The sequence below is a fragment of the Hemitrygon akajei genome, chromosome 1, assembly GCF_048418815.1.
Source record: "Hemitrygon akajei chromosome 1, sHemAka1.3, whole genome shotgun sequence".
Lineage (NCBI taxonomy): Eukaryota > Metazoa > Chordata > Chondrichthyes > Myliobatiformes > Dasyatidae > Hemitrygon > Hemitrygon akajei.
In genome coordinates, this window is record NC_133124.1 from 110,040,193 (window position 1) to 110,057,958 (window position 17,766).

A 17,766-nucleotide genomic window follows, 5' to 3' on the forward strand; every position below is an offset into this window, starting at 1 on the left:
CGGTAATGGTCTGTTCAGCAAGCCATGTTGCTCACGTGCCCAGATAAAGACTTTTGAAACAGCTGTAGCAGAACGTGATCAGGAGGTGGACAAGGGAAATAGTTCAAAGATATTTTCGAAGCACTCTTGAAAAACACTTGACATTGCCAGCAACCTTTGGCGACCTCTGGCTCATACCTTCCCAGTGTGGCAGTGATGGCTTGAACCCTTTTGTCAGGGTCGCACAGAAGCCCAGCAAATGCAATGGGAGGAACACAGCATTTGATAATTACCACTGTCACGAGCCTCCCCCCACCCCCCCCATTCCACAACCAAGACTGCAGTTGCCATATCAGCCTCATAAGACACATAAGTCATAAGCCTCATAAGTCCTCCAGAGTGTAGGACTGGAGTGGAAGCAACTTGTCCCAAGAAAAAGTATAAAAGGAGGACAGATACTGGTCTGAACACCTGCATGATCCAGTGCATCACTCCTGAATTATCACCATGGATAGTGCCCAGAAAATGTCTGCTCTTAGCCTGAATACGAACTAGGAGTCTGGGCAATAACAGTAATGCTGAAGATGTGACTGAAATCCAAGTGGTAGGATTACAATCTGTCCAATTTTCTCTCCTACATTTTTAAGCGGGCTCCAATAAGCAAAGGCTCATCTTCCCCCCCCCCCCCCCCCCCCACCCAACCATTTGTTTACTGCTGTTTATTTGGCTGCTGCATGAAGTAAATTACAATGTGTCTGCATGAGGAGAAGGATCCACTAACACAATATACTGCAAAGGTGCAATGTAAATTAAAGTTTTTTTTATTAAGTAACCTAAAACGTAATCAAAGCCCAAGGTTTCCCTTAAAAAGATCAAATGAAGTTTGTTACAGATACAAGTACGTGCCCCATTACTTTCCAGCAGGCAGGAAGTGTTCAGAAGATTTTTTTTGAATATACAGTACAGACAGACATGCAGTTTTGCTGTATACATCTGCTCATTTGTCTTCTGTCAGCCTGGTGCTCCGCAGCAATAGTGTTTCATTCCAGCGCAGAAGATTCCTTTGACCAAAATACAGCCTTTAATGGTGCAGTTTGTGATAGTGCACTCAGGGGACATGATAAAGTAGGCAGCTGCTTGCCTCCAGGACAACTTATTTCACTGAAATTTGAACAAATGATGGCAAGAATTTGGCACCAACTGAAAGATAATTCTGAGATTTCCAAAGCTGTTTAAGTATTTTAGTGAAGATGCTTTTTTTTTATAAAAGAAAAGCCATTTGGATTGGCAAGAATGCTTTCTCAGAATTCCACCAGTATGATGATTGTGAACAATGTGTCAACTTTTAAAGCTAAAAGTAACATTTACATTTACAAAAGTAAAGTAAGAATAAAGGAGGCTGCAGATGCTGGTAATAGGAAATAAAACCGCAAAAAAAAACACATTTGAAATTAAGTTGTGGAGGCAGCTACATACATGATTTGTGTCAGAGGCAACAGCTTAGTCAGATTGTCTTGGTCAAGGTTGCTATACCATCCTAATAGGATGTCCCTGTAACCCTAGCCTAATCAGAGGACAATTTACAATGACTATTAACCAACCTGGTACATCTTTGGATTGTGGGAGGAAACCAGGAGGACCTGGTGAAAGCCCATGCATTCCCCGGGGAGAGCATAGGGAGACTCCTTACAGTATAGTGCTAGAATTGAACTCCAGAACCCCAAGCTGTAGTAGCATCCCACTGTGTCTCTTTGCTGGTTTTAAGTGGTTCAGCAGAGGCTACTTGAGAGTTGTGTTCAGGAGCTACTGTGCTGTTGCAGTGTCTGTGGGAATACCCCCAGGAAATCAGGGATGTCATGAGCAACAAACAGAAACACCTAAAGTAACTTGATGATAAACTCACTGCAGAAATACCAGTGTCTGTGCACTCATACCAGGAACCTGTTACATAAACTTTGCTGCAAATTGTTTCAGTCTAATATGTCTCTCACCATTCTCCAGGCAGGAGTTTTTTGGGGTCCTTGGGGAAATGACTTTTTAGATCTTTCCTTTGGGAATCTCCAAGTGCTCTGTTCTTTTGCATCTTAGGTGAATGGAAAGACAATGGAGAATTTCAGGACCCAGAGCTGTTTGTCCTTTAGATCATGTGCTGCAGATTTGAATGTAATGATATATCTGTTGTAAAACAACTGCGGGAATCAGAATTCTATTTAACACCTCATGAGTACCTATACAATACGACTCTCTCTAAATGCTTGTCAGGTGTTGACCTAATTTCACATTGTAGACTGAACCCATAATCTTCTGAGAAGCAGGATGAAATATCTTTAGGGTTTTGCAGAGTGCACCAAAAAACTGTGATAATGCATGTTCAAATGCTTATGTAATAAGTGGGTTGGTTGGGAATTGGAAGTCAGTGTTGGTTCATTGTCCAGCTGCTCCAGACTCAGTCTTCTGAATTGGGTAGTTGGTCAGTGTGGTGCTGCTGACCATGTAGTCTGTCAATATCTTTGGTAAAAGATACTGAATGTCCCCACCCTGAGTTAATTCTGATCCTTATCTTCCAAATCATGTTCAATGTGAAGGAGCACAAACTGACTTCACAGCTGAACAGGTGAGAAGACAGCTGAAACATCTCCACCCAAGCAAGGCTGCAGGCCCGGATGGTGTTAGCCCCGGGGTGCTCAAAGCCTATGCCCCCCAGCTATGTGGAGTACTTCACCATGTCTTCAACCTGAGCCTGAGTCTCCAGAGGGTTCCTGTGCTGTGGAAGACGTCCTGCCTCATTCCTGTACCGAAGACGCCGCACCCCAGTGGCTCCAATGACTACAGACCGGTGGTATTGACCTCCCACATCATGAAGACCCTGGAGAGACTTGTTTCCACTTGGCATGATTAACTTATTATTTAATTAATTATTGTTTTATATTGCTATATTTCTTCACTATTCTTGGTTGGTGTGGCTGTAACGAAACCCAATTTCCCTCGGGATCAATAAAGTATGTCTGTCTGTCTATCTGTTCACCAACCAAGGGAGAGCTATAGGAGATGGTCAATGGGAGCTGTCCTCTGTTTTATTTGTCCTGATTCCATGAGATTTCTTGCAATCAAATCAATGCTAAGGAACTGTCTTCCTCTCTGTGCACTGTGTAATGAACCAAGTTTGCTAGTGGGATTGAAGGTAGAGATAGTTATTGAAGTGGATTGTGAAATTATCAAGCAACATAAAATAAGCATATTTCTCAGATGTGTCAAACTACACAGTGGACAGTAAGAAGCAGAATAGGTCCATAAAAGTTGGGACAGGATTAAAACATAGGCAACAGAAGTGAAGAAGGAGAAATATTAGGAAATAACTTGTTTTCAGTACGTTCCATTGATCAGCACACCCCTGAGTCCATATAAAATACAATCCTGGTATTAGAACATTACAGGAAAGTGCTTGCAGAGTTACTAGTATAAATGAATAATAATTCATTGAGAATGTGTAATGCCTGAGCACTCAAAGATGCCTAAATGAGCACAGTACAATGGACCAGCCCAAAATTAACTTCTCAGATAGGCAGAAGAGGCCCCATGGCATTGTTTGAAAGAGCAAGTTCTCCCTGTGGTCAATATCTATCCCTAATTCACAATACAAGAGAGAATTATTTGGTTAGTTATATTGAGCAGAAGGCGAGGGTGTTCAGCACCATCTACCAGCCTCTCACTGCTACCGGAGGAAGATGTTACGGGTTCTAGGGTTCTCTTTGTTTCGTGGCTGTCTGTGGGAAGACAAATCTTGGGTTTGTATATTGCATACATTCTTTGATAATAAATGTACTTTGAACTTTGATATTGTGATTTTGAGAGCTTATTGTATAAAACTAATTGCCATGTTTCCGACATTACTACAGTGACAACACTTCAGAAGTATCGCACTAACTTTAGGACATTCTGAGTAAGATTTGAAAGGTGTAGATATGCTGGTCTTCTTTTCATTTTGGCACCCACCACATCCAGTTAAAGGGTGCACAGTTTAAGCTACTCAGCTGATGGCATTAGGCAGAGTCCTTCATCTTCATGGAATTTAATGCTGACAAGTGTGAGGTGTTACACTTTGGGAGGATAAACCAGGGTAGGAATTATATGGTGAACAGCAGGGCAGTGAGGAGTGTGGACCTGGGAATATAGGTGCATAATTCCTTGAAAGTGGTTGTTATACAGTAAATAGATAAGGTCACAAAAAGGGCTTTTGGGCAGGAGTTGTGATGTTATGTTGAAGCTGTATGGTATAAGACATTGGTGAGGCCTAATTTTGAGTACTGTGTGCAGTTCTGGTCACAGGAAAGATAACAAGATTGAAGGAGTGCAGAGAAAATTTACTCAGTTGTTGCCAGGATTTGAGGACCTGAGTTACAGGGAAAGATTGAATAGGTTAGGACTTTATTCCCTAGAGAAAAGAAAAATGATGGGAGATTTGATAGAGATATACAAGATAGGACAAATGCAAGCAGGCCTTTCCCACTGAGGTTGCTTGAGAGTAGAACTAGAGGTAATGAGTTATGGTGAAAGGTGAAATTTTTATGGGCAACATGAGGGGGAACTTCTTCACTCAGTAGGTGGTGAGAGTGTGGAACAAGCTGCCTGCGGAAGTGGGGGATTCAGGTTCGATTTTAACATTTAAGAGAAATTTGGATAGGTACATGGATGGGAGGGCAATGGTCCAGGGGCAGATTGATGGGAGAAGGCAGATTAATAGTTCGGCTTGGACTACATGAGCAGAAGGGACTGTTTCTTTGCTGTAGTATTCTATAACTCTATCTGAGAAGGTGTTGAATTCTGGTGTTTTTGATGGTAGTAGCTTGGGTGAGATTCAGTATCTGGTTAGAGTGACCAGTGTTCATTGGATGATCAGCTTTGTCCAAGTGCAAGGCTGTGCTGTACCATGACAGCCCTTGCTGTGGATTTGGCAGCAGCTCTCCTGTGATCATGACTGAAGATGGTCACTGGTCAGCGTCCTTGTATGAGTGTGACCATCTGATCCCAGCTAAACTGATCCAGTGTCCCTGGGTGGGGTCTGACCACTTGATCCAATGCCTGTGTGTGGGGTCTGACTAACTGATCCAAGCCCAATCCCCCAACCTGATGGGACGTGTCACATTTGTCTCAGGGATAAAAGGATTTCAAGCCCACTTGCCCCCTTACTGGCACTGATACTCGGCCTGTGGGGCCTGAGGTCCCTCACAAAGCCAGCAGAGTGTGGGGGATAGCTCTTCCTCCTTGAGCAGATGATAAAAATCTTGGGGAGGGGGAAGATTCAGAGTTACATGGCAGGTCAGGAAGTCTCTGTACATGAGAACTAGTGCTATTGTTTCAGTTTGGTGCTCTTTCATCTATTTAGATATTGTTGACTTACTGACTAACTGTGGCACTGGCTGTTTTTTTTAATTGTTTTTCTGCATTAGCCTTTACCTAACCTTATCCCATTAGGAACCAGGTCTATGTGTCTGGTTCAGGTCAGGCTAGGCATTTAAAGATTACCTGTCCTCCGGCTCAGGTAGAGTCTGAATTAGCCATGCTTAAATTGTGCTTTAATTCTGTCCATGAACAGATCCCTGCCTCAGGGTGAAATGGGGTAGTTAGTCTGAGAGGAAGGAGATGGTGGATGAGTGCTCAGTCACTCGGCTGATGGCCTTCGTCATGTTGTTTAATGGACTGGTCACTTGTCAACTTTGGCTCCAGAGTACAGGTGAGTAGATCCAACCCTCAGGTGAGCCGGGCTAAGGAATTCCTCCAGAACCCTGGAAAGATTTTCACTGACGGTAATTTTAAAAGCATCTGTCAACCACATTGAAGGGATTAAAAATGAGAAGTGCTGATGAAGGGTCTCGGCCTGAAACGTCGACTGTTTACTGTTTTCCTTTGATGCTGCCTGGCCTGCTGAGTTCCTCCAGCATTTTGTGTGTGTGGCTTGGATTTCCAGCATCTGCAGATTTTCTCGTGTTTGTGAGCAGTCCTAAATATTGGTGTTATTTAGTTTGTGTGTTACCCTAATGGTATAAATTCCAAAATAGTTGGGTTGTCAAATTTGATGTAGATCTATAAAGGTGCCTTTTAAGTATCAGCTGAGGTCCAGTTACCTGGGAAGCTCTTGAATCATTGGCTGGTACTTGGCAGGTTTTAATTTGTTCAGCTGTAATTATAGGTGTGCTTAGGTGAAAGGGTTATGAGAGCATTGAACTCTTTTATGAAGTGTGAACGAGCTTAAAACTGACTGCTAAACAATTTCCTGGCAATGCAGAGTGATTATATTTGGATAAGGCTAAGTCTGTGATTGCATGTTATGGCAGAAAGGTTTGTACTGTATAAGTTGTTAAAGTTTGAAGTGTAAATTTCAAGAATGCAAAAGAATTGTTTCACAGCAGGAAAAAATGCTTAGGTGCACCACAAGAAAACATACCCTATGGTGCTGTTGCGAGTCCTCCCTTTCCCACACCTTTGCTAATTATAGCCACAATCATAAGAGATTCTGCAGATGCTGAAAATCCAGAGCAACACACCAAAATGCTGGGAGAACTCAGTAGGTCAGTCAGCATCAACGGAAATTAGTAAACAATTGAGTTTTCAGGCCCAGATCCTTCATCGGGACTCGAAAGAAAGGGGGAAGGCGCCAGAGTAAAAAGATGGGGGAGAGGAAGGAGGACAAGCTAGAAGGTGATAGATAGGTGAAGCCAGGTGGGTGGAAAAGATAAAGGGATGGAGAAGAAGGAATCTGATGGGAGAGAAGAGTGGACCATGAGAGTAAAGGGAGGAGGAGGAGCACCGGGGAAGTGATAGGCAAGTGAGGAGAAGAGGTGAGAAGCCAGAGTGAAAAATAGAAGAGGGAAATGGGAGGAGAAAAATAAAATAATACCAGAAAGAGAAATTGTTGTTCATGCCTTCAGGTTGTAGGTTACCTAGAGAGAATGAGGCATTACTTCTCTCCCCTGAGAGTGGCATCATTGTGGCAAAAGAAGAGGCCATGAACCAACATGTCAAACAAGAATGGGGATAGGAATTAAAATGGTTGACCACTGGGAAATTAAACTTCTGCCAAATGGTTCATGCCATCAGGTTGGAGGCTCTCTAGATGGAATATAAGGTGTTGCTCCTCTAGACTGAGAGTGGCCTCGTCATGGCAAAAGAGACGGCCATGGATCAACATGTCAGAATGGGAATGAGAATAGGAATTAAGATGGTTGGCCACCAGAAAATTCTGCTTTTGCTGATGTACCTCCCCCATTACCTTCATTCAGGGCCCCAAATATTCCTTCCAGGTGAGCCAACATTTCATCTGCAAGTCTGTTGGGGTCGTCTTATTTTATCCCAATGCAGCCTCCTCTGCAATGGTGAGACCCATCGTAAATAGGGAAACCGCTTTGTCAGGCACCTCCAGTCCATCCCTAAGGAGGAATTTCCTGGTGGCCAACCAGTTTAATTCCTATCCCCATTCCCATTCCGACATGTCAATCCATGGCCTCCTTTTTAGCCACGAAGAAGCCACTCTCAGGGTAGAGGAGAAACACTTTGTTCTGCCTGGGTAGCCTCCAACCTGATGGCATGAACATCAGTTTCTCCTTCCAGTAATACTTTTTCTTTTTTTCCCTTTTTCCCTCCTGCTACCCTCTTCTATTCTCCACTCCGGCCTCTTACCTCTTCTCCTCACCTGCCAATCACCTACCCGGGTATCCCTCCTCCTTTCCTTTCTTCCATGGTCCACTCTATTCTCCTATAAAGGTTCCTTTTTCTCCAGCCCTTTATCTTTTCCACCAACCTGGCATCACCAATCACCTTCTTGCTTGTCTTCCTCTCCCCCCCCCCAACCTTTTTTAATCTGGAGTCTTCCCCCTTCCTTTCTAGTCCCAGTGAAGGGTCTTGGGCCAAAACATTGACTGTTTATTCATTGACATAGGTGCTGCCTTACCTGCTGAGTTTCCCCAGCATTTCGTGTTGGTAATTTTAGCTCATTGTTTGAAATCCACATGAAGGCACTGACTGGTTTTGGGAGGTCATCACAGAATTTAGCAGCAGATTCTTGCAATCTTGCAATTTGAACTGCGATCTAATACTCACATCTAGGCTTGGGACCTTACAGTAAGCACAATGAGAACAGGACTACAGGTATTTTACACTTTGGCAACAAACCTTCATTGTGACAAATTGAAAATGAACAATGCTGACCAAGCTTCAAATTCACTAAACGTGACAAAAAATTGAAATTCCGAACTGGAAAAATCATCAACCTAGAGACTCTGTTACTCTCTTCAGAGAAACCAGCCAGGTATCTTCAGCAGTTTTGGAATCAGTTTTATTATGACTGACATATGTTATGAAACCTGTAGTTTTGTGGCAGTAGTACAGTGCAATACATAAAATATAATATAAATTACGATTAGAAATGTATATGAAAATAAATAGTTCTGGTTTTGTTTCAAATTCGCAGCTGTTTGGACAGAGCACAGAACTGTGGAATAGAGTGTGTGTTTTGAGAAGATGTAGGCTAGTGAAACTAGATTTTTACAGACGCCTGCCTGAGCTTGATACTTTTAGCTGAGTTGGATAACTGGACATTGATTTGCAGCAAATGCCCGTCTTACTTTATGCTTACCATAAATGTACCTGTTGCTGCTCAGTAGTAAATGTGAATGATGGTGATATATTCAGTGGGCAATTCAGTCTTTGGGAATTAGGAAAAATTTGTCATTCCTAATGTAAGGAGGATTTTTTTTCACCAGAGGGAATTGAAATCTGTAACACTTACCTGAGAGGTGATGAAAGCAGAGACTCTCCCAACACTTAACAAATATCTAGATGAGTACTTAAATTGTTACTCAGAGAAGGATCGTGTGGTGGCAATCGGGATTAATATAGATAGGTATTTGAAGATCAGGTCAGTGTGGGCATAATGGGCCAAAGGGGTAACTCCATGAGAAACCGTGAGGAAATTGAATTTAGCAAATGTGTGTTCACAGGAATCTGGACAGCTTTATTTGAAGATCACTGGTTGTCAACATGGAGATTTAGCAAGTAATTAGGAAGGCAACTGGATTTTATTACTGTAAGAACACTCCCTGAGTACTTCCTCTCCCACAATGTGGCACTCCCTCAGTATCACCCCTCCAACAGTGCAGTGCTCCCTTAGCACCTCTCTGACAGTACTGATCCCCCCTCCGCAAAGTGTTAACTTCCTCAGTACCACACCTCCAATGCACAAAGGTCCCTTAGTACTGGCACTCCCACAGTGCAGTGCTCCCTCTCCACCCTTCTTATAGTGTGACACTTCTTTTGTACTTCCCTTCTCACAGCACAGCATTCCCATAATATGGCACTCCTTCAGTACTATCCCTCTAACAATGCGACACTCCTTCACTGCTGTCCCCCTCACAGTGTGGTGCTCCCTCAGTACCAACCACTTTCTGAATCCACCATCCTTACAGTCAAGTCTCTGGGGGGTTTTGAAGCCACAGCCTCCTACCTTGGAAGTGTTTTCCACTGAAGGCCATTTAGCACCATCAGTGCAACAAAGCACCAATTATTTGAAGTGCATGAATGTTCCTCAAGCCATCTATAACAATTCCTGCTTTTATGAATTTTGAAATTTATTTGGAGGCTAGGATGAATCTTTGTTTGGATTGGCTGGTGGAGGTTACAAATGAAGAGTCTTTTGGGCATTTTAACCCAACCCTCTTGATTAAAGCTAACTTCTAACTTTAGTGGATCAAGGAATGATTTAGAAATGTTGAAATATTTGTCTGCTAATGTCTCTGACAGTGATTTCCAGACTGTGAATTTTCATTGTCACTTGTCTCATCTACATCCTTTGCCCTCATGGGTGCTGGTCTGTATTTCAAAATGGCACACACATGGCTCCCTTAATCCCAGTCCTCTAGCAGTAGAGATGCCAACATGTATTAATGTGTAAAATAATTCATTATCTAGCATACTGTCACAGAGGGGTGAGAACTGGGCTGCATCTCGAGTGGTGTGCATCCAAATGGCATCTTGAGAGGTGGATCCAAATAGTGTCTTGAGGCCAGGTGGGTCTGGATTGTATTTTGAGTGTGAAGTCTGGCTAACAAACACAATGAGGCCGTGGCAGATTGTGGGGAAGTGCCATTTCGAAGGGGAAAGTAGATAATATGTAAAACCCCTGCTCAGAATTGGACATTTCATTGATTCAATACCTATGAAAAATTAGCTGTGGTTTTCTGTTGGCAGGTATGGAGGCTGCTTTTTGCTCATCCATATCCCACAACCAGGAGAAAGATAACAAGCAGTTCTTTAGTTTGCTCATTGCTTTTGGAGGTACATGGTGTCCACAACAGCAGAGAAACCTCTTGGATCTTTAGTTCACACCTGCCAGATGGCAGGTACTCTGTACCTTACCTGAGAACATAGAACAATACAATGCAGTAACAGACCCTTCAGCCCACAGTGCCTGTGCCTAACATAATGTCAAATTGAACCAAATCTCCTCTGCCTATGTATGATCCATATACCTCCATTCTCTATGTGTCTATCTGAAATCCTCCTAAACGCCACTATTGTATCTGCTTCCATTACTATCTCTGGTAGCCCATTCATTTCAGGCACCTAGTAGCGCTCTCTTGTCTGCACATCTCTTTTAAACTTTCCCCTCTTACTTTAAATAAATGTACTGCCGTATTTAACATTTCTGCTCTGGGGAAAATGTCCTGACTGTCTTCCTTGTCTATGCCTCTGATAACTTTATAACTTCTATCCTGTTAAGGAAGTTTGTATCTTCGATGCTGAGACTGTCACTAATAGCATTCCATTTAGCATGAGAAAAATTCACCTGTACTGTCAGGAATGGGAGACTTCTGATACAACATTTGAAGATACTTATAGATGTGGACAATCTCAATTCAACCATCCAAAACATCCTACACTTGCCCAATACAACAAGTAAAGCTGTTTCTGAAATAATTCACCTGGTTCCTTATCTTTACAAACTGTGTTCTTATCTTCCCCTCACTGTATACTTGGTTGTTTTTCTAACTAACCTATCTCATTTCATTTTGCTCTCTTATATCCTCAGGAACCAGCTTTCTGAGTTGATGCCCATTTCATCACTGATGTGTGTGCGCTATGGGAACCCTTTACCTTCCCATGAGATACAGAGAGCAAATAATGCATCACTTAATGCTGTCAAATTTTGGTCAGTATTCCCTACTCAAGCAATGGCATTAGCAGTCATTGTAAATGCAGCTCCTTACTGATCTGTTTCCTTTAAACTTGAAACCTATTTGTGTCATAAATATTTCATTGCATTAGTGAGGTAAGAGTATTATGGTCATTGTCTGGGCCTGAATATGATATCTATTGCAGAATTATTGCCTTCAGAACTTGTCTGGAGTAGTCAGAGGCAGAGCATTTCACAATAAACCTCTCAACAACAGCAAATTGCTAAAGATCAACTCCTATTCCCCCAGAAATGTGTGATATGCTCCTCTGGCACAGAATCTGAATCAGATTTATTATCACTGGTGTGTCAAGAATTTGTTGTTTTAGTGGCAATGGTACAATGTAAGACTTTAAAATTACTACAAGTTACACAAATAGATAAATAGTGCAAAAGTCAAATGATAAAGTAGTGTTCATGGATTCATAGATCATTCAGAAATCTGATGGTGGAGGGGAACACGGACAGTATTGCTCAATAAAAGAGTTGGCCTGAACATATACTGTGGAAGATTTGTGATCCAGAGACAGTTCAATAAGCCTATCATATTTGTGCTGGCCACTGATAGCTCCTAATCTTCCTATCAATCCCTCTACCAATTTCTGTAAATCTGTGTTCCTGGCATTTGGGCCAAGTACATCACAGCTGAGGACAGCAACTACTCTGCTTCCTCCTTCCCCCTTCCATTGAGTAAGAGATGCAAAAGTTTGAGAACACATACCACCAGGCTCAAGGACAGCTTCTATCCTGCAACTGTCAAACTTTTGATTGGGTCTCTTATATGATAAAGATGAACTTTTGATTTTTCAACCTATCTCATCATGGTCTATCTATCTACCCACACTTGTAACTGTATTCTGCATTCTGTTTTTTTCCCTTTTGTACTACCTCAATATACGTCTGTGTGGCATGCAAAAAAAAAGCTTTTCACTTTATCTCAGCACATGTAACAATAATAGACTATTTACCAGTTCAGCCAAAAGAAATAAACTCTTCCTACTTATTTGTGTGGCATACCTTTCGAAGCACTTCATTGACATGCTGCTCCCTTTTAGGGATCCATGGATCTTCACTCCAAGGCCCAACCATCTATCCCTTTAGACTTCTCAATATTTTTTCATTTATTGCACTTTCTCTCCAAATACATTACATCACACTTCCCTGGATTAAATTCCATTTGCCATTTTATTGTCTAGCCAGTGACATCATCCAGATCTTCCTGTCATTTACATTTTCCTCTTCACTCTCGTCCGCATGACCAACCTTGGTATTATCTGCCTATTTCATTGCATATGTTGAAGGTGTCATGTTTGATTACTTGCACTATGGATCAAAATTAGCAAGAGGTTCTTTTGTAAAGAAAAGGATCTTGTATTTCTGCAATGCCTTTTAGTCCTCTGAATCCTCAAGAATTACTTACAAACAATTTATGCACAGCAGTTCCAAAAAGCAGTAATAAGAAATAAACAGGATATCTCTAAGTAATCTTGGTTGGGGTAAATGATTCATAGAGGATATCATAGACACAGGCCCTTCAGCCTGCTATGTCCATGCAGACCATCGTTCCTATATACACTAATCCCACCTGTCAGCATTAATTCCACATCCCAATAAGCTTGGTTACTCCATTTTCTGTCTAGATGCCTCTTAAATGTTGCTACTCCCCCTTCCTTTGCCACCTGCTCTGGCATCACATTTCAGATACCAACTACTCTATGTAACATTTTACCCCTCATATCTCCTTTGAACTTAACCACTCTCACCTTAAACCAGTGCCCTCTAGTTTTAGACACCATGCCATGCCATTGTTTGTCTTCCTTATCTATGTATCCCATAATTTTATAAAACTATAAGGTCACTTCTCAGCCTCCCTTGCTCCGAAGAAAACAGCCCTAGCCCATCCAAAGCAACACACCTAAAATGCTAAAACAACTCAGCAGGTCAGGCAGTATCTATGGAAATGAATAAACAGTTGACATTTCGGCTGAGACTCCTCTTTAGGACTGGAAAGCAAGGGGGAAGATGCTAGAATAAAAATGTAGTGGGAAGGAAAAGAGGACCAGCTGGAGGTGATAGGTGAAGCTAGGTGGGTGGGAAAGGTGAAGAGCTGGAGAAGAAATAATCTGATACGAGAGGAGAGTGGGCATTGGGAAAAAGGAGGGACCGGGGGAGGTGACAGGCAGGTTAGGAGAAGAGGTAAGCGGCCATAGTGCGGAATCAGAGCAGAGAGAATGGGAGGGGAATTTTTTTAAACACTTTTTACTAGAAGGGGAAATCGATGTTCATGCCATTAGGTTGGAGGCTACCTAGACGGAATATGAAATGTCGCTCCTCCACCTTGAGAGTGGCAAAAGAGGAGGCCATGGACCAACATGTTGGAATGGCAATGGGGTAGGAATTAAGATGATTGGCCACCAGAAAATACCACTTTTGGCAGATGGAGTGGATGTGCTTGCCAAAGCCGTCCGCCAGTTTATGTTGGGTCTCACCAGTGTACGGGAGGCTGCATTGGGAGCACTGGATACAATAGAGGACCCTAACAGATTTGCAGATGAAGTGTTACCTCACTTGTAAGGATTGTTTGGGGCCCTGAATGGAGGTAAAGTAGGAAGTAAATGGGCAAGTGTAGCATATCTCTTGCTTGCAGGGATATGTGTGAGGAGGGAAATAATTGGAAAGGATAAATGGACAAGGGAATCATGGAGGGAGCAATTTCTGCAGAAAGTGGAGAATTGGGGGAAGAAAAGATGTGTTTGGTGATTGGATTCCATGGAAGATGGCTGAAATTGCAGAGAATGGTCTGTTGGATGCAGACTCATGGGATGATAGGTGAGGATAAGAGGAACTCTATCCCTGTTAAGATGGCAGGAAGGTGGGATGAGTGCAGATGTCTGGGAAATGGAGGAGATGCAGGTGAGGGCATCATCAATGGTGGAGGAAGGTGAACTCCGTTCTTTGAAGAAAACATCTTTGATGTCCTGGAAAGGAAAGCTTCATCCTGGAACCAATGTGGCAGAAACAAAGGAACTGAGAAAAGAAAAAAGAATTTTACAGGACACAGGGTTGGAAGAGGTGTAGTCAAGATAACGGTGGAAATTGGTAGGTTTATAAAAGATGGCGGTAGACAATTTATCTCCAGAGATGTAGGCAGAAAGATTGACAATGTGTGTCAGAAATGGGCCAAGTGAATTTAAGGGCTGGGTGGAAGTTAGAGGCAAAGTTAATGAAATTGATGAGCTCAGTATGGGTGCATGAAGCAGCACCAATCCAGTCATCAATGTAGCGCAGGAAGATTTCGGGAACACTACCAGTGAAGGCTTAGAATATGGATTGTTCTACATAGGCAATGAAAAAGCAGGCATAGCTGGGGCCCATGCAGGTGCTCATGGCTACACTTTGAGTCTGGAGAAAGTGGGAGGAGCCAAAGGAGAAATTATTGAGGGTGAGGACCAGTTCTGCCTGACAGAGGGGGGTGGAGGGTCTTTTGTTGAGAAAGAAGCATAGAGTTTTAAAGCCTTCTTGATGGGGATAGAAGTGTATAGAGATTGGACATCCATGATGAAAATGAGGTAGTTGGTGCCAGGGAATTGAATGTTTTTGAGGAGATTGAGACTATGTGAGTGTCACAGATGTCGGTGGGAAGGGACTGAACCAAGAGGGATAAAATGGAGCTGAAGTGTGCAGATACGAGTTCAGTGGGGCAGGAGCAGGCAGAGACAATAGGCCTACCCCATCCAATCTTTATTTGTATCTCAAGCCCTCCAATCTAGACATCATCCATATGAATGTTTTCTGTATCTTCTTTTGTTTCATCACATCCTTCTTATAATTGGCGACTAGAACTGTACACAGTACTCCCAAGTTACAACCCAACCAATGTTTAGTACAACAGCAACATGACATTCCAAATCATGTACTCAATGCCCATCCATTCTATATACCTTCTGCTCTGGCCTCTCTGTCTGCACTTTCAGAGAATTATGTATAAAGACTGTGGAGTACAGAGGTCCAATGAGGTGTGGACTAGTCATCAGTGTGCATTTATTGTCATGAAGGAATTCCACTCATGAGCAATTTCTCATGGTGCCTACTGCCCGGAAGGGTCAGATACAGAGGTTGCACCTGATACAACCATCTGAACTGCAGTGGTGATCTGGGTCACTGAGATCATTGGGATGTCAAGGCTTCCTGTTTCAATTGCCTCTTGGATGCTGCTGGAATGCTGTGGGGTGCTTTGGTGTGAGTTGTGTGAAGCACGCAGGAGGGTAGAGATCACACTTGTTTCATTGATCAGCTTGATCGTGAGCTAAGTGCTGAGTTTCAAGTCGTCTTCAAATACTCTTCCTTAGTCAGGTAGGATTGGCATTTTTCATCACTCAACGTCTCTCTTTACTAAAAGGTGACTTGCAAGGTATGGAAATAAATTGAAAATCAAAACTGCAGATGTTGGAAATCTAAAATGAAAAGAAAAAAAATTCTAGAAATATTCAACAAGTCAGGCCACGTACCTGTGGGAAGACAAACAGAGAATATTTCAGGACGAAGACCCTTCATCAAGATTTTGTGTCTTGGCAACAGGAGTTTGAGGACAAACAGCTGAAAGAATATTCAACATTCTAAAGAACTCCTTCCCCTACTCACCCATCAGGTACCTCCTGCCCTGTCTGTGGCAGAGTCTACAGTTTCCACATTGGTCACATCAACCAGAGGTTCTGCAGTGTCAGTGGGATGTCACATTTCCTCAAAGAGCATTTGAACACACCCTTGAATCTTTCTCTCTGTCCCCCTGGCAATCTCCTGACATGAAGGAGCTCAAAATAGATGTCTGCTGTTGGACATATGAACACCACGCACAGCTTGGTGGATTGAGATGCCTGCTGTAGGTAGTCCAGGTCTCAGATGCATAAAGGAGGCAGGGATCACTGCTGAGTGGTAAGCTGAATTTTGAGCTCAGTCAAAGTTCTTGATTTTCAAGTACTCCTTCCCTTATTCAACCAAAGACTGTATTAATGTATTGAAGTTGGTAGTGAATTTCATCTTCCATGTCTGTCCCAAGAGGTCACCTCTGACATATCCATGTTTTCCAGAGTCACGTGAATATTTATTGTTGAAAGGTAGTGTGGTACAATGAAAAAGTTGGTAAAGGACTTTTCTTTTGTGGATATTGAATGCAGGCCCGTTTTCTCATAGGCTGCAGTGAAAGTGACAATGATGCCTTGGAGCTCAGCACAGAGGGCTGTCTCAGTGTAGCAGCTGGACCACTGAAGTTTGGTGAGCTTGGTTTTGCAGTGTAGGTACTGTGGGTTCAACAGCTTTCTTTTAGTTCAATAGGTTAGCTCCACTCTTACAGGAAGTTCATTAGCGTGAGCTGCAGTCTTCTCTGAGACTGGTTCTGTTGTAGACCCATTGATTAATATTACAGCCACGAGCTGTTGAGGAGAAAGTAGTGAGATGGTGATGAATTTCTGTGAGTTTGAGATGGTGTTCCACTGTCCCACTGTCGTGAGGTTCTCCTGGACTGGAAATTGCATCATTCTTCAAAGGAAAAGAATGAAAATTCAAGGCTGGTCATTTCCCACTTCACTGATGGCAGAAGAAACTGAAACATGAGGCAGAAGGCAAATCCTCAAACAGTCTGATATTGTGAGACTGGTGCAGATCTGTTCAGGACAAGCAATTAACACTTGAAGTTTAGATTCTTGCTGTTATTCTAAACTAAGTGCTTGTTTTATGACCATTTTTTTGAAAATACAGGCTGTACAGAAACTCAGGACCGGGTGTGGGCACCATTGGTTTTCCTTCACAGCCCACCATCACCAACTGAGTTGGCACATGTCCACAGTCCAACCACTTTTCCAACTTGCTGTCCTCAGCTTGTCACAGGCTTGTTTATGTGTGTGTGCCCTGCATACAAAAGGCTTTGGCTATAACATGGTGTTTTGTTTGTTGGAATCCAGTTGTCCCAGGTAATTGGAGAAGGATGCATTTTAAAACAAAGGGGTCCATTAGGAGCACTCTGTGAGCTTCATTGTTTGCTGTGTCTGTATATTGAATCTCTTATAGAGCAGCCCACCCTAAGTTACTAGATGTTCCTAGTAAATTCATGTGAGGCAACAGTATATTACACTTTTTCTAAAGTACATCTGTGTCTAAGGCATCTCATTAAAGCTGAATGGTAATGTTGTTGTGGTTTGAAAAGGACATTTTCACATTTCATGTATACTGATAGACTTTTAGACTTGGAAGTTTGCATTTCAGACATCACCCATCAATTATCACAGAATATAAAGCAGGGTCTGAAATGAGTTAAGAATTTTCAATGACTTACTCATCACCTTATTCACCATTTGGTTTCCAAAGATTAGAGCTTGTGCTTTTAAAAGGATTCCGTCTTCACTAGAAGTGAGAGACACCAAAGGCATGACCCAACAGAGACCATTATCTCACTTATCGTGAACAGGTGGTGGAACAGAGGGCTGTGGAGAAATGGTACAAAAGAGAAGTTGAGGCAGGTGTAGATCAGTCACAATCATACTGAATGGTGGGACAGGTTTCAGGGACTG

General features: G+C 42.5%; 1 protein-coding gene across 4 annotated transcripts in view; it reads left to right on the top strand.

Annotated features, from left to right (window-relative positions):
• The window catches only part of bbs9 (Bardet-Biedl syndrome 9), a 372,439-nt gene that overhangs the window by 312,765 nt on the left and 41,908 nt on the right, over positions 1 to 17,766 (top strand). For 3 of the 4 annotated variants that reach the window (XM_073049803.1, XM_073049822.1, XM_073049812.1), the window contains one exon: positions 2,565 to 3,726. The exons of the other annotated variant lie outside the window; for it this stretch is intronic. In XM_073049803.1, coding sequence (XP_072905904.1) covers positions 2,565 to 2,878 — 314 coding nt within the window. In that variant the 3' untranslated portion in view covers positions 2,879 to 3,726. Of the gene's footprint in view, positions 1 to 2,564; positions 3,727 to 17,766 lie in introns of those variants that run through there. 4 annotated transcript variants of the gene reach the window in all.